Below are 18,509 nucleotides of genomic sequence, written 5' to 3' on the forward strand. Positions count from 1 at the left end.
TCAAGGCTAGGATGTTCAGAGTCCAACTCGCCAACTCAGCCGGTACACTCGGTGAAATTAATACATACGTTGAAGAAACTCGGCAGTCTGTCTCGATTATGCTGTAGCTTCTATATATGCATACCTTACCGTACCTGACTTACCTCCCTACCTACCTAGGTACCTACCTAGGTACCTACCTAGATACCTGAGCACATACCTTGAATGAAGTGTTTCGACCGCAGATGACACTAGTAAGTCCCAGGAAGCGGATGAACCAGATTCTTAAAAGTCCGCTGGAGGACAGCCAGCCGTTTTCCTCCGTTCCCGTTCGAACACTACGTTGCCTTTCCCTCGCTTTTAAGATTTAAATCACCACACCTGCTGCATCTTAAGTCACCCCTTCAATTCTTCTTTCCCAGCAACTCCGCCTACGCCAGGCTAAACCACCATGTTCGACCACCTGCACTCCCACGTGGCTTGACGGATGGCTGCCGACGCGGCTGATCCTGGAAAGTGGACAACGGCAATTTCTTCACTCACTCCCGCCAAGCAAGCAACGTTCGTTCGGATGAAGCGCGCTAGTTGAGGCTGAAATGATCTCGCTAAGCTAACCTTACTTTCGCCGACCCCTTATTACAACGACATCTCTTCTCTTCTCTGTTTCTTCAACATTGTTGTTTATCTTCGACTCAAGTCGTGGTCCGTGATGACCACCCTTTGCACCATATGAGCGACGTAGAGTGTGGTGCCGAAAAACAGTCACTCGATGACATCCACTTCACATTCGATTCGACACGTCAAGCATCTGTACAGCATTTATTTTCATGTAGGTAAGCGCCTGCTTTCCTGACATTGAGATGGATGCAATGGATCGCGCCCGGGTCTGGGAGCACAATATCCATCGAACCTTCCTCTGTCAGGACGAACCACGCAGCATGGGCAGGAGTGGTTCCCCTCACTCAGACGCTCTCCTTTAAGTTCCCTTCCTTTCCCATCCTTTCCCATCCTTTCCAAGCCTGAAACCAAACATAAGTTGGTTTCATTCATCACATTATCATTACCCATCTCTTGTTTCGTCTTCCCATTATTCCGCCCCTCTTTCCCCATCTCCCCAACCGAAAACCCAGGGTTCGGGAAACGAGAAGGGGGAAAGAGAATGGATTGAAAAAGACAAGGACCAAAATGTTATTAAAATAAACCGGCAAGACAAGGCTGACCCTCATTCCGACCAGAGCCCTTCCGTTCCACGCCGCTCCCATCGTCGCCGCCATGCCAATGCAGTTCGAAATGCCCAATAGGGGTATAAAAAGTGTATGCGAAACGACCGTGTAGCTGCACAATGTCTATAAAACGAGAGGGGGTATATCTTGGTAAGAATCGCTATTATAAAACGAAGTAAAGCTCATTCACTCTTGCGAGTCGTGTCGACCGAACAGAGGATCCCACAGGGTGGAATAAGAATGGAGCCAAGAATGGAGCATGATGCTTTCGCCAGCCAGCTTACCAGCCAGCACACCGATGATTCGAGCCGAGACGACACTGACGTGAGCCGGAACCGCTCATCTCGCGACATAGACCTCGGCCGAGTCACTGTCCTTCGGAAGCCGGAGCTTGCTCCAGACATCATAATGATCATCATTCGGCGTGGTCGGGCTCAGGATCCCTGGCGTGCTGCTGCTGCTCCCGCAGAGGGTATCGCCGCGACTGATCGAATCGAAGCTCGAGCTGCTGCCAAGCGTCCACTCATCGCTGTCCGCTGTTCCCGGTCTCGCGAGTAGACCCATGCCGTACCCGTTACCGAGGCCATGCTCCTCGTCCAACGCCCTCGGCCGGTCTCCATATTCGACGTACTCGTACTCCCAGCGAGTCGTCTTGTCTAGCTGCGGCCGGGGAAGGAACTTCGTCCTCGCGATGTAGTACGCAATCGCAGCGAAAATGCCGCCACCGACGAGGTCGATCGCGTAATGGTGGTTGAGGTACATGGTGGACCAAGAGATCCAGACGGCATAGAAGATGAAGAACGGCCTGAACCGCGGGAAGCAGTATTGCATGAAGAGCGCCTCGAGGATGGCGTCAGCGGCGTGCAAACTGGGGAACGCGCCGAACGGCAGCGGCGCTGTTGTGAAGCTCGTCGTGTACATGTCGACGCCGAACAGCTCGTCCACGCGGCGCAGGCCCGCTGGCGAGCCCTCCATGCCGTAGTGCGCCGGCTCCAGCCCGTGAAGCTTCTCGTACCAGGGCGGTGTGCAGGGGAAGATGAGCTGGATGGTAACGCCCAGCATCGACATGTAGCCGAAGGCGCGCGCGAAGACCGGGGTGGTGCCGGGCGCGGCAAAGAGGAACATCATGGCGCTGCAGATCGCGGGCAGGGCAAAGTGACCAAGGCCGTAGGGAACCCAGGCGATGATGTCCAGGACGGCGTGAGTGTGGGCCGAAAGGATGTTGGAGAGATTCGCTCCGTACATAACATTCTCTAGCGCCGGGAGCACCTTCACCCAAATGTGTGGCCGGTACTCGGGAGCAATGAATCTGCGCAGTTAAGAGTCAGCAAACCACTCCCGTTTGGTTTCTGGTCTTTTCCCCCCGGCTGCCGCTCTCTGTCCCGGAGCTCCTGGAGCACCCGGGCGTGGTTCTGGCTTCGACGAAGGACATAAAAACTGCTTACCGACTAGCAAAGAAATAAAGCAGGTAGGTCCATATCGGCAAGGACGGCAGGAAGAATTGCTGCGTGATCGGCATCAAGAGCAGCACCCCGAGCACGACCAACACACCCGTCTTGATGAGCGGCGCTGACGGCAGGATGGCCAGCGAGAAGATGATGTACCCAAAAAGCACCAGATACTGCAAGTCCCAAAGACTCCATTTCCTTGTGCGCAGCGCCTTCAACGCCCCCCAGCAATTGAACGAGCTTTGTAACCTTGTGATGTCATCGACCCCGTCATGCTGTTTCGAAGAGCCATGCGGCCGCAGGCGAAGGCGTAGTTTCCGGTTTGGCCGGAACTTCTGCGGTATAGGATTAAGCTGAGCTAGTGTGCCAGGCCACCTGAGGGGTAGCAGCTTCGGTTTTGTTGCCGCCGCTTGGGCGAGGATCGCGGGGAATTCCTGGACGGCGTCCATGGTCGGCAGCGGAAAAGGTAGGGTCGGTTCAATTGGTTGTAGGTGATGTCCGTGATGGGTAGATATCCCGAGCACCGTCCGACGGTGCCGCGAAGCGGATGCTGTCCCGTGCCGGAGGTGAGGGAGAAGGTAAGAGAGCGCACGGAGTTGAGGAATCTGAAAGTCCGTGCTCGCTACCGTCGCTGCATATGCATATTTCTTCTAGGGTGCTATTAGGGTCAACCAGCTGCCGGATTGCGAAAGCAAAGAGGACGACGCTGCTTGGATCGCGGAAGAGGAAGTCTCTTAAGGTACCTATGAAGGGTGTGCAGGAAGTCGGAGGAATGGGATTGCGGCGGTGGTAACGGATGGGAGTCGACCTGTGACCAAATAAGCGGACGGACAACGGTAGTAACGGCAGGCGCGGATAGAGGTCGGTTTTCATACCCGTAAGAACCTGGTATGCGGGCGCTAAGAGAAGTGACCGATTAGCAAATAGACGCCAAGACAAGACCGGCGCTCGGTTGCTTGCTGAATAGCGATCGAGCGTCTGGAAATAAGGCGATGGATACGCGGATATCATACATTGTCCGACACAGACAGCTGCAACCAACCTCCAGGGCTACCAAAGGTGGGTCCTATCAAAAGCCTTTTCACTCGCCGCTGTTTGCGGCACGGAGGAGCAGAAAAGCGGTGATTACTAGTAGATCTTCTTCCCTTGATCACTAAGCCATCAAAGAGGGCTGTGAAGCATTGTGGTGGCCAGTAATTCTCACTACTAGCACACATAACACTGACTCGATGGTGAGGCGCTTGAAACAGTCGCACGCGACCGCTCCATATGAGCATGTGAGGCGCCGCACATGCTATGAACATCGATACTAGTAGGGTACGTATACTAGGTAGTTATTAGCAGAGTTTGCACCACAAATTGAGATCTTCCCAACGCACCACCGTACCTACCACATGTATGATGTACAAGGGTACCTGGGGGATGAAGGAGCGGCCTTGCCCGGACTCGCGTGATGTGGAAATGTAAGGTTATACTTATTTGTTTACACCGTTACCGCAACATTTTAACGTCTATGACGCTCTCTAATGAAATAACGAACCAGGAGTCCAGGACAGCTGTGGAAATAGCTTGTCCTCGACAAGCCGCAGCCATGTTTGTCATCAATCTAACGGTGATGTACCGTAAGTCACACGTGAATGTAATGTACCGTCACGCAGAACCCTTGGCACCCCGCTTCCGCACTTTGGATTCCAATCCCCCGATCCGTGCGATCCGAGAGGCTTTTATCGCATCCCTCGCATTGCGATATGAGTGGCTATCATGTCCCGAACCTACTACGCTACGTCTATTTAGGTTGGCGCCGCGCCTAAACGTGCCCAACGATCGCTGCAGCATGCCATCATGAATCATGACGACTGTGCAATGTCGCTAGTGCGAGTTTTCGTGCAAACCGCTCGACGTCTGTGCGATACCCGCCGCAAGCTGCCTGCGCTGTGCCGTTTTGGCGCCCCCTTGGTATAAACATTCTTCTAGGATCGACTGATAGGCAGAACTTGAGTTCTAAAAGGGGACTCGTCCATGACCTCCCTTAAAACCACACTACTGTACAAGTATCCAACACATACAATCTAAAGAGGCTGGGTTTTCTTCTGATTTGTTTGCAACGATTGTTGGTTATTCATTTCAGGTGGACCTGAGAAGCGCATGAGCTAAATTTCGGCATTGTCGGGCTTTTACACGGCCCGCGCACACGTACCGGCACCACGTACGCAGGCATTGGCCTGCCAGGGTGTGGAGAGTCCATGTTGGAGTCTGAACTCCGAACGGTGATTTCTGAGCGTAGAAAGTCCGGGACGGTATATGAGCTTTTTACATAGGTACAGTACTGGATGAACGTCTCGACCAACCGGCGGTGATCGTCTGGTGATCACGGGAAGTCTGAATGATCCACAGTAGCAGGGTCCAGCAAACCTGAGCCTCAACTGTTGAGGGCCGGCAAAATAATCATGTCGAACTGCGCGTTGTCCAACTCTCATCTTGCTACCACAGTACGTATCAGACAATGATGAATGTGGGCTCTTAAGGCTTGGTTTGAAGAGTGGATCCTCAAGAATCCGGCCTTGTCAGACAATGCCGTTGCTGGTTGTGGAGTCGAAAAAGGAAAGAAAAAAACGAAACGAAAAGTCTTTTCGCTTGTCGTCTCCTCTCTTTTCGCTGGCATGACAAGCACACTCAGGGACTACTGCCGCCATCTTGGCGCATCTCCGGCTTACACTTTATTATAGTTGAGTGGGATGATGCTATCCAGGCATTTGGCATCAACAGCTCGGACAGGACACCACAGCCCTATACAGATACTGCGCGGTATTAGATGCGTGCTTGAGGCGTGTCACTTAAAATGAAAGGACTGCTGTGCCGTTCACGCTGAATTCCGCCGCCTCGCTCTCCCAATCCCTTGTTGTCTCGCCCGGTTCCGATTTGTCTGCCCCACATCGTCTAATCGGACTTCGGGGTCTTTGTCAGATGGACCGGACTTTCCGGGAAACCCGGCCGGCCCCAAAGTTACCTCTCCCTTTGTCTTAGTACAAGACATGTAAGGTAACTTTCAGTTATTGGCGTTGATTGGGCGAGACTCGCCGACGCATGCATCGCGTACCAGTGCTCTCGGCTCGAGCCCTGCTTCCGAGGCTGTTGGGCATATAGGGCGGAGAGACACCAATAGGATATGACTCACCTTCTCGAGGGTCTCAACACAAACACAAATGGGCAAATACAGCGTATCAGAAGCATGGACACAGTCAGCAGGCCGTAAGAGGAAAGATGAACGCATCTTAATGTTGGCCTCAAACCTCCATACCTACTACCTACTTTACATGTATTCGGGGCAACGGACTCAATGCAATGGGCGACTAACGCGGTTTCCTTTGCTTGACTGTCACAGGTCTCCCAGAGCGAGATAAACAATTTGAATGTGTCTCATAGTTTCATTACCCAACCACATGGAGGCTTCAAGACAACTGTGTGTATCATCAAATTTCAATGCTTCCACTTTCACTGTCTTCTGATCTTGACTGAGCATACCGTTGCTTAAACCACACAGGCAAGAAGCATATAAGACGCATGTAGACTAATATAAAGGCTCGAACCAACGAGGAATAAAACCGCGGATCCCTTTCTAAGGCTTCGTGTCATCATGATATCATAACTGCCTAGCATACCGCACGCACTAGTTTCCAAACAGAAACCAAGACGCTTCGGAAACAGATAAGAACAGAAAGATCCTCAACTGCTCCCGCGATCCCAGATCGTAGCCCAGCGCTGGTTGCTCCAATGAATCCGAGAAACCGAAAACACCCACGCCACATCTCGATTTCGTGGCTCCTTCAAGCCTCTCACTTAAGCTCCCAATACCGCTATGCCACACCAGCAGGCAAGATGAAGGTAGCCCACCCACATGGGGACCAAGCAGTAGCACAGCCATCGCCACGCCACCCCATCATTCATTCATTCATCCATCCATCATTGATGAATATCTCATGATCTCATCGCCGACTCCCGCCCCCGCTCCACAGCCCCTTACTCGTCTCAACCACCCGATTCACCTCATTCCCCGGCCGCAGGCTCGCTGGCACTGCAAACGCCGGCGGCAGGTGTCCTTGTTGCTGCTGTTGTTGCACAGCATCAGCAGGAGGCGCATCATTCATCTTGACGTCGCCTCCCGCACCATCACTACCACCACTCCGCTGAGCGCCCGTCTCCTGAGAGTGAGACTGCGTCTCATAGCCGCTGTCGCCGTTGCCCTCGCCGGATTGCTGCTGCTGCTGCTGTGTGGTGGTGGTGGTGGTAGCATCCATCCCGGAGACGCCGCTGTCATGGTTCCTTGGCAGTGACGGCACGTTCTGGTTGTTGTCCTGCGGCGTGTTCTTCACCGGCTCTCTGCTCTTGATGCCATTCATAAACCCGCCGGCCTGGCCCTCCCTAAGCTTGTTGATCGCTCGGACGGTATCGATGGCGGCATGCAGGGTGCGCCGTGCGTTGAAGTTCTTCTTGACGGTGGGCAGCAGGTTCTGGCCCTTGTCGGCGCCCTCGCCGCCCGCGGCGGCGGCGCGCGCCCAGCCGGCCACAAACGGGTGCTGGAGGGCCTCGTGCGCCGTCATACGCTTGGCCGGGTCGATGGTCAAGCAGCGGCGGATGAAGTCCTTGGCGCTGTCAGAGACACCGCGCCAATACTCGAGCGGGGTGAAGCTGTAGTCGGCGTTGAGGATGGCCTGCATCTCCTCGAAGTCCGAGTCGCGGTCAAAGGGCGTATACCCGCACAGGAGGAAGTAGGTGATGACGCCCAGCGCCCACAGGTCCACGGGCTTGCCGTGGCCGGTCTTTTTGAAGATCTCGGGCGCCATGTAGCCTGGCGTGCCGCACGTCGTGGTCAACACGTGAAATTGCTCCTCGTCCATGATGCGGCTGAGGCCGAAGTCGGCGATGAGCAGGTCGGCGTTGTCCTCCGGCGTGCGGAACAGGAGGTTTTCGGGTTTCAGGTCGCGGTGCACGATGCCGTGGTCGTGGAGGTAGGCGACGGCAGACAACACTGCGCGGATCAGATCGGCCGCGTCGGACTCGTAATACGAGCCCTTTCGGCAGATGCGGTCGAAGAGCTCCCCACCAAGAGCGAGGTCTGTGACAAGGTAGAGGTTGTTCATCGTCTCAAAGTAGTCGACGAGCGTCAGGATGTTCTGGTGGCCCATTGACACCTTCTTGAGCACGGCGATCTCATTTCGCACCTGCGCAGGCACACGAATTAGAGTTGTGACCACCACCTATTGGGGCGTATAGAAAGCGCAGACCATGTGCTCTCTCCCGGCCATTAGGCGCTTGTTGATCACCTTGGCAGCATAGTACCGGCCCGTGTCGATGTGAATGCACTCCTTCACGACCGAGTACGACCCAGCACCGAGCACCTTTCCAACTTTGTACCTGCAAGGTTGGATCTGCGGCTGCGGTGGGTTGCCGCCTGTTTGGGACGCGCTCATGGCGTCGAGATTTCGCGTGGGTTCGAAGACAGTTCAGCACTACTATCGTCGCCTCCAGGCGTGGTCTCGGCGTGGGTTTCGACGGCGGTCAGTGGTCAGTAGATCGCTAGGTATTGTATTGTACCTATATATCGCAGATTCGACTGATAACTGCCTAGATAAATCTTGTTTACTCCGATGGTATCGTCAAGTCCCCGGCGAAAGGTCAGCCGGTAAAAACAAATAGCCTTGCGCAGACACGGTCGCCTTGGTTGGTCGGTCTAGACTCGGAGGGGCTCGCTGACACCTACGAGTAGGTAATTCGGATTAGGGGAGCGCAGGGATTTCTAATACGAACAAGATGTAACGAACGGTGCTAGACACCGTTATTAGTGCCAAGTTCTTTCGTGCAAGGACATCAGAGAATCACTACCTCGGTAAAATGAAACGAGTCAATGTGTAGCGATACCTTCATCCGTAGGTCCTTTCAGCCTCTTCGGTCGCAATGATTTTGTCGCATTTACTGATCAGCCGCACGCTGACCCCGCGAGGTTCTGCCAAGTAAGGGTCGCCCCACTTCCCCTACTGTGGTATGATGGGTAATAAAAACCTCCATGCGGGGTACCCTCGCTGATTCAGGCAATGATACCCGCTTATTTCTACACTAAATATACCAAACCACTAGCTAGTATTTTGTATGCATCCCGTTGGCTGCAATAACAGCTTTGCAGCGCTCTGGCATTGAGGCCAACAGCTGCTTCAAGTAGTCGTCCGGCAATGCCTCCCAAGCCTCCTTAACATATTCGCGAAGCTTGTCATACGAGGGCCTTTCTTCAAGGCCATACCGGTCTTCAATCCAGTCCTTCATCCAATTCCAACAGGACTCGATTGGGTTCAAGTCTGGTGAGAAAGGTGGCCACTCCATCACAACAATGCCTCTCTCCCTGAGATCCTCCTTCGTCTCTGCAGCTATATGCCCTGGAGCACTATCTTGCATCAAGATTAGATCTTCACCAAGCTGTGCCTTACACATCTGTATCCAGCCATGAATGACAGGGACAGTTCGTGCGCGGTACATCTCAGCGTTGATCTTCCCCCAGTCCTTTTCCCAAAAGAGTCCAGGGCCTTTACCCAAGCCAGAGAAGCAACCCCAGAACATCCAGCCTCCTTTACGTTGATGCTTTTCTACAATGCAAGTAGGATCCCACTCTTCGCCTTGCCGCCGGGTAACATATTGCTTCCGATGTGGCCCGCCAGTAACCCAAGTCTCATCGGTCCAAAGGATCTTTGCCCATTGTTCAAGGGTCCAATGTTCATGCTCTTGCGCCCAAGCTAAACGGAGTTGCCGGGTTCGTTCGGTAATCGGTGGCTTCTTACGAGCAACTCGCCGGCGGAAGCCGAGTCGATAAAGGGCATGCTTGATCACCCAAACGCCGAAGACCCCAGCGAAGATGATACCCGAGAGTTCGAGGAAGCCCATTCGACGAGTCTTTTTGCTGGAACAAACAAACTGAATAAGCTCTTCTTCTTGCTCTGGCGTTAATGTCCGAGGCCGGCCAGTACTCCGGTAGGCAGTTGCATTAGGAGCGCGAATCGTAGTCCGGATCTGGGCCTTAGTATAGCCAGTGATACGATGGATCTCAGCTTGGCTTTTGGCTGCATCGAAGTATAAGACTCGAACGCGTTGGCGTTGTTCGGTAGTCAACTGTTTCGTACCACTTGACCCTTGTGGCCGTGCCATTGTATTGCTGGATTGCGTTGACTGCGTTGACTACGTTGAGTGCGTTTAACGAGAAACGAGATGGCTGTCGAAAAAACAGGGGGCTCGATAAGTTCAGCTGATTGGTCAAAACGCGTCGAGTGTTGTGACCCACAGGTACTTGACTAGGGGGTTTTCTTTATGCACGCGACCACAGTAGACCAGAACCCTATCCGCCCTGGACAATCTAGCGGATACCCCCGTGGCGTACATCTAGTACATCCCAAGCTCGAAGATCTCAAACATGGGAAGCAGCAGCCCTGATCTCAAGCCTGGGTATCTTTGGTTGCCAGAAAGTAGAACATCTCTATAACCTATCGCACAAAATCTCACTTCATTTCCTCTTATCCCGCTTCGCCTTCTTGGACTTTGAATGCCCCTTTTCACCAGCCGCTTCCTCAGGGGCATCCGCTTCCTCGGCTTTGCGCTTCGCTTTTGTCTTGACGCTCACTAATGGGGCGCCTCTGCCTGTCTTGGCCGCCTGCTTCACCCGTTTCTCTGCTTCCTGCCATGCGGCATCATCGCCCTCGATCTCGTACCTGATGGCCGGTGTCAGCAATCTGCATACTAGAGACTACGCTAGATGGAGGGTTGGTGATGCTTACTGGTCCAGTGGGAGAGAGTCGATGAGCTCCCTTTGCTTCGCCCGTAGCTCGCTCAGTGCCTCGTCACCGCCCTCCTCAAGTTCGTCCTCGAGCCTGGTCTCCAACGGGACATACTTGTTGTCGATCGCCTCGTCGTCGTGTATCCCCGAGGCGTCATCGCGGCTTACACCGACCTTGCTGGCATCCGGCATTTCGGCCGCGATAGCCCCCGTGACCAGCGAGCCGAGGTGTTTGTTGATTTTCCGCATGCTCTGGATAAACTGAGCCAAGACCTGCGAATATGGAACCCCCAGTTCATCCCCAACAGTCTCGATGTCTTTTCGCTGCAGGCCGATGGCGAGCAGGATCGCCTGGTTTAAACGGCTGAGTGAGACGTTCGATCTTAACCGGCCCGTGAAATAGAGCTGCGCGATTGTCGGAATGAGGTCCAAGACTACATGGTAGTCGAGCATCCCGTTGGCATATGATTCCAGCCGCTTGTGGTCAAAGGGGGTCAGAATAGCGTCCAGCTCAGTCTTATTGATCTCGACCGGCGCGGTGGATGGATCAAGCTTGGCGCTAGACTTGGCTGCCTCCTCGATGGTCAAGGCAAGGGCAGGTGGAAACTCGCGGAACCTGTACGAGAGAAGGGACAAGAAACGGCGGTGGAAGTCATTGGCAAATGCACCAAGCCAGCTCGGGTCGTTGCCGTCTTGCAGAGGCCGTATCATCACGCAGGTATGCTCGCCCGTCAAGTCGTTTGCCGTTTGCCTCTGGACTATTATAAGCATCATTCCATAACGCGAAAACGGAACCCGGGAGACCTACCAAGTAGACCGGAGCAAACAAGGCCCGCCTCCAGAACTTGTGCAGCGGCTCGGTCAAGCCGTAGCTGACGCCCACGTAATCAAGCCTCTCCGGGCGGCGTTCGGCAAGCTTTGCGAAAAGTGGTGGCAGCTCGTTCATATCCCGGACTTTGATGTCATCGAACAGGCTTGCCTTTGCAAGCTCGGCATCTGTGACCCTGGGAATGGACCGCTGCACAGAGCTGCCGCCATCCTCCGAGAGATCCGCGAACTTGCCCTCATAGTAGTCAACGAGAAGCTGAAGCGCTTTCGAGCCATACCCCATCTTCATGTACTCGGGGTTTGTTGCTATCCGGACAATCCGTGCTCCTGAAAGTGAGGCAAACTCGTCGTCCTGGAATTGTTGGCTGACGAGCCACGGAATCAGATCGCCAGCGGGTTGCTGACCCCTGCTCAAGCTGTTGAGAACGCTCTGCTTGCTGATCTTGCCTTCCAGAGACACCTGGATCACGCACAAAGGCTCGGGCAGGCGGCCTTCAGCAATGGGCCCTGTGAGGACGAAGAGCTCGTGTGCCGGCGCATCGCTCATGAGCTGCAGGTCATTCGGAGAGTTCTTGTAGTGACTGGCGACATACAGGGCCACCATCTGCTGCAGGAACTTCTCCGAGACCGGGTGGAACGAGAAGAGCGTGTCGCGGTTGACATGCAACAGCTCGCACTGCGAGGGATCCGGACACCCTTGGGTGCTCATCTTTGACTTTGGTAGTGTTGCGTCCAGGCAGAGCAGCGTATTGAGCCACTTCTCCACCCTATCCCCTTGGGCGTAACGGATGGGCTCAGACAGCGTGATTTCTTTGAGCGACCGGCTGCCAACCACGGTGGTCTCCTTGGTGGCCTTTCCGCTCGACCGGTCAACTTCGACCGAACCGCTTGCGTTGGCGTTGGCGCCAGCGCTGGACTGCTCTCTTAGCTGCTTGATCAGCTTGAGCGATAGTGACCGGCCCGTGCCTTCGTATCCGCTGATTGTGGATGCCATGAAGACGAGATATGGCCCCATGAGCTTCTTCACCAGTGGCAAGGGGATAGCCGCCGCTTCATCAATAACGACAAGCTCAGCCTGTCCCAGGACGTGGCTATCCTGAGGCCGAATGTACTGGATAGTTTGGCGGTGGTTACGGTGAATGTTCACTCGGACGATAGCCTTGTTGAAGTCGGGGTTGGTGGATTGGATTATGGAGTAGTCGGCGTGGTCCTTGTAGTCGAGCGCATCAAACCCTTTGAACACAAACTCGAACAGGGTCTTCAGGTTCTCTGGTGACGGCGAAGTGATGAAGATATTGCTATACCCATAAGCGACCGCGGCGGCGATCGCAACGCCCATGGCTGCGGATTTACCACGACCACGCGCTGCAGTAAGGGTGACGGTGTTCCGGAGAGTCTTCTCGGCAATGGCATCCACAAAGGTAAGCAATGCCTTCGCTTGGTCCGTTGTCCGCGCCAGCTTAACGAGAGATCCGATCGGCTGGGTGTCTTGGAGGGAATCCTTAATCTTTTCTAGCTCAACCGCTGCCGCACTCTTGGGTTCATCCTCCTCTGGTGGCGGCAGCGGCTTGACCCCCTTTCCGCCCGATATAGGAAGGACGTTGAGCTCATCATCGATGACGAGACACGATTCGCAGCTGCCGAGTGATAAGATGAAGCGCTCGTTGAACCTCGCAACCACATCGTCGTGGGCCTCAGTTCGGTAACGCGAGTGGACGTCCATAGAAAGGGTGTACAGCTGTTTCAGGCTGTTCATGCCCTTGAGCAAAAGCACAACTAAGCCTCCACCTTCGACCGTCTCGATGGTTCGGGCGAGGATATTAGGGGTTATGGCCTCGAAATCTTGTAAAATGCACTGGCCCCTATTGTCAGCTTCTCTCGTCTTGTCTGGCGTGAACAACCGCCACACTTCCAGATCCCGAACTGACCATGCCATATGTGTTACCCAAGATTTTTTCAGTCTCCTTATAGTAGACGTAGCGGATGTCGTTGAGCGAGATAAAGAGCTCGAAGGGATCTTCCGAGTTGGCCTCACGGATACCACGCTTGATCTCTTTCTTGATCTTGTTTTCCCGCTTTTTCCGGTGACTGGTGAAGCCGAGAAGCTTGTTCTTGTACGCCCAGAGAACCGACTTGTTCTGCCTTACGTCCATGCTGGACATAATGTAGTAGAGGTGGACAATGGCATCCTTGGAGCGGTCGCCGACCACGACGAAGAAGCTCCGCTTCTTTTCCTGGAGGCCATTGCGGATCAGTGCAGGAATCCGCGAGTCTCTGTATGGGCGAAGTGAGTCAGTATCCGGGAATCAATGGCGAGCATGTCGCTGGAAAGCGGCTTACACTGTTTTTTGGGCCGGCATTGTCGCGGTTGTCTGACAGACTAAGGACCTGCACGGGGATGGAGGGGCCCAAAATTTCCATGCTGCAGCTTTCGAAGCATTTTATTCTGCCAGGCGGTATGCATTCCGTATCCACTCTGGACTCACCGCTTGCCATAACCAGCACATGGACCCACGTAACTGCATTCGTGCGTTAATAAACCCACTCCGTGGTGCTGAGGATGGAAGTCGAGCAAATATTTGGGAGACCCTTGGGGAGGAATGACCAAACGAAGGCAGTTCTCCTTACAGTACTTCAGCCTTTCTAGACTCACTACCGTCCGTTTCTATTTTGACCTGAGCTAAGGAAGATGATATAGGTGTGGTCGGCTATGGACATATGGCAATTGGTTCAATCATCGGAACCCCTTCGAGACGCCTTCTTTGAACTCATCTGCTTCTTTAACCTTAATCGGGCCTCGGTGGCACTCTTCTGCCTATATCCTAGTGAGAACTGCAAGATCACATCGTTTTCCTCAATCTGAGCCTTGACTTACAACACTGCGTACTTCTTGGCCTTCTCTGGGCTGGTCTCGCCCGGCACTGTCCTGCGATACAGGTCTTCCAGCTCCTCGAAGAGCTTCTGGCGGTTCTCGTCGGTGTTCGCATTTCGGCTTCGCTGTGTCTGCGCCTGGATTGTGAGGCAGTCATTTCGTTTCGAGTAGTATTTTGATTTGCGGATGCCATCATGTAGCAGCTTTGGTAGAAAGCTTAGCAGTTGGGGTACAGACCAGGTGGTTGTCGCCTTGGTTTCGGTCCTAGTGACGTTAGGGCATGTGGTCGATGAATAAGACGCCGCGGAAGGCGGGAACCAACTTATTTACATGCTGCCCTCCCGGGCCGCTAGACCGCGAGAAGGAGGTGCTGCCTTGGGGCAGACTGCTAATGGAGAACGTCTCACGCCATTTCCTGGCCTCGGCCAGCTGTTCCTGATCAAACGCTGCATCGAAAGCCTGGTGCCTCACAGACCTTTGGAACGTCGGCACAGGCACGGGATTGCCATTCAACAGCCACCCACGTTCAGGTCGGCCGGTAAGCAGTGGCCACAGGGCAGGACGATATCGCATGGTGCATGAAACGAAGTCCAGAACAGGTTCCGGCGATAATGCCTGACCTGCCTCTCACTCACTGGAACAGTGGAAATACTTATAAGTGGAAGTCGCCAGTGGTGACTTTTAAGTACATACATAGAGCGAGGCGCTAAGCCAAATTGGGAACGAAATGTCTTGTTGAATGTCGACAGCCTGAGTTTGCCAAGCCGCATTCAATCGCGGAGCAAACCAAGTTGTGGGGAATCTTGATCTCAACTCAACATCGAGAATTTTCTCTGCCGACCAGTCTAACTCCGCATGCGCCTGCACGTCGGCACTTACATATATAAAGCTGCCCTTCCCATTCCACCGATTTGGCATCCTGTTGCTTCCTCCAACTTCTCTCTGAACAACGCGCATCTCCAATTGAACCCCACCAAGGCAGCGCCCGGAGTCCAGCATCCTCGTCAAATAGGTTTGATGCACTCCGGCCGAACACCTCTCATCTTACTGTTTCCCGTCGCCTGTCTCCTGGGTGATCACGAATTCCATCCCGTTTTCTCCCACCTTTGATGTGAAGGTATACGGACAACTTTCATCTCGAGAACGGGAAGTAAAATCTGGGCTTTCCTTTTGCCGCCTTTTGGTGGACTGCCATCTCTGAACAGACCCGCCATCTTTCACATTACGATCAAGCCATCACGCTTGGACTCAAAGCGGCCGTCCGATATCGTGGTTGCCACCCGCTCATTCCTCCCATCCAGCCGCACCTTTCAGGGCTTAGAGCTTCCCCCCATCTAGAACGCCACCTTGAAAACCGAGGTCCAGGGCTAAAAGACCAAGCAACAACTGTTAACGAAGCAGCTGTGCATCCACGTCACCATCCGCCCTTTGTCTCCCCGTCAGAATGGAGTCGAATCCAGAGACGACGGAGATATCTGACACCATAGTGGTCGGTGGCGATTACTCCGACGCGTCGCACGAGAACAGCGACGAGAGCATTTATGTCGAGGGCGAGGAGGTGCAGGAACAGGAGACAGTCGAGCCAGATGCTGCCAGCCTGAACCATGACTATGCTCGAAGCTTTGATTCGCCTTCGGCACATGAGTATCAGAGTGAGGTTGAGGAAGCTCAGCCAGATGTATCAATGGCCTCACAATCTTCGAATAGCCCATCCGCTTCTGGCCCTTTGCCCAGCCAGTCTCCAGCAGCTGTTCAAGTTCCTTCTCCATCTGACCACCCGCCGTCGCTTGCTCCTCCTGGCTTGCCTCAGAGCAACGGCCAGGACCAGACACCGGGAGCGTCCGCTCCATCTGAGCCATCTAAGGTCTCGGAAAGCTCATCCGAGTTGTCTTCTGCCACGCCGAACGACAGCCCATCTTCTGCGGCACCTGCCACTGCCCCTACCGCCTCGTCTCCCGAGCAGCAAGCCCCTGCCGCCTCGGCGCATGAAGCAACCCCAACTGCCGTCGCTCGCCCGGAGCCTGAGTCGACAAACGGAGATCATGCCGCTGTTGACATCCAGAAGCTGGTAGACGACATCACTGCTAGAGCAGCCGTCACAACATCTCCCTCTACTGCGCCTGCACAAGCCACCGCAGCTACTACACAAGCCGCTTCGTCCACCTTACCGTCATCACACCCGCCCTCACTCCCCCCGAAGCCTTCACTGCCCAACCCGCCCGCCAGTCTCCCCGCCATCCCCCAGTTCCAACCACGTGGTCCGCATCCCCCAGCCCCGGGGTTGCCGATGAACATTGCCGGTCCTGGTGAATCACATGCCGCATATGCACCAAGTGATGGCATTTCATCGTTGCCTCCAATACCACCAGGAGCGTTTGGCGGGTCGTCCCACACTCTTTCCCCTCACATGCCCCTGTCCGCAGATGCATTCGGCAACTACCATGCGTTGTCAATCAAACAACGATGGGAGCAGTTTCAAGCCGACGAGAAACGGTACACGTCGGAAGCGAAATGGGAGAGATTCCCGGAAGGCTCTCGCATTTTCATCGGTGAGTTCCCAACCCCCCATAAAGAATTGCTATGTAGCAGCTGACTGATTGTGCTGTAGGAAATCTATCTAGTGAGAGGGTCTCAAAACGGGAGGTGTTTGATGTGTTCCACAGGTTCGGTCGACTAGCACAGATCTCGTTGAAGAACGCATATGGATTTGTGCAGTATCACACCGTGGCGGAAGGCAATGCTGCCATGCAAGGCGCTCAGGGCATCGAGCTTGGCGGCCGCAGAATCCGTGAGTTCTCTTGCTCTGTGTCTGCAGGTGACTTCGTCTGACCATGTGACAGACCTCGAGATCTCGCGTACTCAAAAGAAGAAGGACGACAGGGAGAGATCTCCGGACCGCCGAAACCCGCGGGAGACGCGCGCGAACGGCCGATATGACAGTGGGGATCACGGCTGGAGGAGGGATGACTATCGCCCGGGACGCTCTCTCTCGCCACGCCGGAGCGAACACCGCTACTCGCGAGACCGGGAATTCGGCCCGCATGCGCGCCGGCGTTCTCGATCACCACCGCGGTATGGCCGTTACGGCGACGACTCGTACAGGCGCAGGAGTCCAAGCCCACACCGCCGGGCACCGTCTGATGGCGAACGATTTGATCTGCCGCGTCGTTACGGGTCCGACGTTCCGGACGTCCAAATACTGCTTCTGCAGGAAGTCTCGCGAGATTTCATTGGCTGGGTCCAAGGAGCGTTCCACAGCAAGGGATTGAAAACGGATGTTATGTACATCAACCCTCGATTCCCCCGGGAAACGGTGGTGCAGCGCCAGGTTGTGGAAGGCGTTCACGCCATCGTGGATCTCGACTACGCCGCTGCGGCCCAGGGCAAGATTCCCATCCAGGTCTTTATCCGGTCTGGAAGCAGCAGCGTCCGTTTCGAGCTCTACCAAGGGATAGACCCTCCCGTGGCGGCAGAGCTTGTGGTGAGGCAGAAGGCCCAGTCTGCCGCTTACGTCGCTCCATCCGGGCCAATGTACGCGGCCCCCGCATATCCGCCGTACCACACCGAAGCAGCTCCTGCCGGCTACGTGCATCAGTACCCTCCGCACTCGGGCCCATCCGGGCACCCACAGGCAGCACCCCCGACAGCCAATCTCGCCAGCGTGGTCGGCCAGCTCGACAACTCGGCGCTGCAAGCGCTCCTGGCATCACTCCAAACCCCACACGCAGGCGCGCCGCAGGCGCATCCGGGGATGCCTCCTGCGAATGCGGCCCCCGCATCCCAAATTGATGTAAATGCTCTGTTAGGCAGCCTTAGGAGTGCTACCCCAGCGCAGCCTACTCCGATGCCGGGCGTACCAAGCTACGGCGCCGCGCCCGCACCGGCCTATGCCCCGCCGGTGGGCGGTGCCATGCCGTCTGCCGCCGCCGTCCCCAATGGGTATGGCGGAGTCGACACCGCGCAACAGGTGCAGACGATTATCGATCAGCTGAAGCGTGCCGCGCAGTGAAGCTGATGGGCTGGGATTGCTCCTTAAAGGAGGCACAAGGTCTGGGATGAGCTTCAGCCGATACCAGAGTAACGGCACAAATCACCGCTGCTCAGACCTCGAAGATTCGATACACTCCTCGAACCCGGTGCTCAGGCGTTCGAGCTGATATGTTTCGGCGTTGCAACAGAGTCCTCTTCGCAATGCATCTCTGGTGCTTTTGCGAACAGGGCCGTACATATTTCAGACTTCTAGAGAGTGAGGGTCTCGGCTTAGTAGCGCAGTTTCTTGAAAACAGCCGGGACAGGGGCAACCACGCTTGCGCTGGGACCGGAAATCAAAAAAAAAAAAAAAAAAAAAA

At 54.8% G+C, this 18,509-nt stretch overlaps 5 protein-coding genes across 5 annotated transcripts; 1 reads left to right on the plus strand and 4 right to left on the minus strand.

Moving 5' to 3' along the window:
* Nucleotides 1–1,315: 1,315 nt before the first annotated feature.
* Nucleotides 1,316–3,298, minus strand: B0T15DRAFT_209846 (uncharacterized protein). The gene is made up of 2 exons (XM_062862660.1): nucleotides 2,648–3,298; nucleotides 1,316–2,511 (listed from the first exon to the last, which is right to left on the minus strand). Exons 1-2 carry the CDS (start codon nucleotides 3,097–3,099, stop codon nucleotides 1,542–1,544), a joined length of 1,422 nt encoding a protein of 473 aa, XP_062721568.1. The 5' UTR covers nucleotides 3,100–3,298; the 3' UTR covers nucleotides 1,316–1,541.
* A 3,335-nt stretch (nucleotides 3,299–6,633) lies between these two features.
* B0T15DRAFT_493930 (kinase-like domain-containing protein) lies at nucleotides 6,634–9,513 on the minus strand (the record flags this gene model as incomplete). Its single annotated transcript, XM_062866983.1, has 3 exons — nucleotides 6,634–7,869; nucleotides 7,933–8,046; nucleotides 9,475–9,513. 3 exons carry the CDS (start codon nucleotides 9,511–9,513, stop codon nucleotides 6,634–6,636), a joined length of 1,389 nt encoding a protein of 462 aa, XP_062721569.1.
* A 453-nt stretch (nucleotides 9,514–9,966) lies between these two features.
* On the minus strand, nucleotides 9,967–13,679 carry B0T15DRAFT_434982 (GNAT acetyltransferase 2-domain-containing protein). The gene is made up of 5 exons (XM_062865807.1): nucleotides 13,629–13,679; nucleotides 13,217–13,562; nucleotides 11,269–13,143; nucleotides 10,462–11,213; nucleotides 9,967–10,395 (listed from the first exon to the last, which is right to left on the minus strand). Exons 1-5 carry the CDS (start codon nucleotides 13,646–13,648, stop codon nucleotides 10,191–10,193), a joined length of 3,198 nt encoding a protein of 1,065 aa, XP_062721570.1. The 5' UTR covers nucleotides 13,649–13,679; the 3' UTR covers nucleotides 9,967–10,190.
* Nucleotides 13,680–13,685: 6 nt separating this feature from the next.
* B0T15DRAFT_209883 (uncharacterized protein) lies at nucleotides 13,686–14,873 on the minus strand. The gene is made up of 3 exons (XM_062862661.1): nucleotides 14,483–14,873; nucleotides 14,164–14,424; nucleotides 13,686–14,103 (listed from the first exon to the last, which is right to left on the minus strand). The coding sequence occupies exons 1-3, from the start codon at nucleotides 14,731–14,733 to the stop codon at nucleotides 14,019–14,021; spliced, it is 597 nt and encodes a 198-aa protein (XP_062721571.1). The 5' UTR covers nucleotides 14,734–14,873; the 3' UTR covers nucleotides 13,686–14,018.
* Nucleotides 14,874–15,326: 453 nt separating this feature from the next.
* Nucleotides 15,327–18,508, plus strand: B0T15DRAFT_210165 (uncharacterized protein). The gene is made up of 3 exons (XM_062862665.1): nucleotides 15,327–16,709; nucleotides 16,769–16,948; nucleotides 17,001–18,508. Exons 1-3 carry the CDS (start codon nucleotides 15,605–15,607, stop codon nucleotides 18,167–18,169), a joined length of 2,454 nt encoding a protein of 817 aa, XP_062721572.1. The 5' UTR covers nucleotides 15,327–15,604; the 3' UTR covers nucleotides 18,170–18,508.
* Nucleotide 18,509: the final 1 nt, after the last annotated feature.

The sequence above is a fragment of the Chaetomium strumarium genome (assembly GCF_033439665.1).
Source record: "Chaetomium strumarium strain CBS 333.67 chromosome Unknown B0T15scaffold_4, whole genome shotgun sequence".
NCBI classification, from domain to species: domain Eukaryota; kingdom Fungi; phylum Ascomycota; class Sordariomycetes; order Sordariales; family Chaetomiaceae; genus Chaetomium; species Chaetomium strumarium.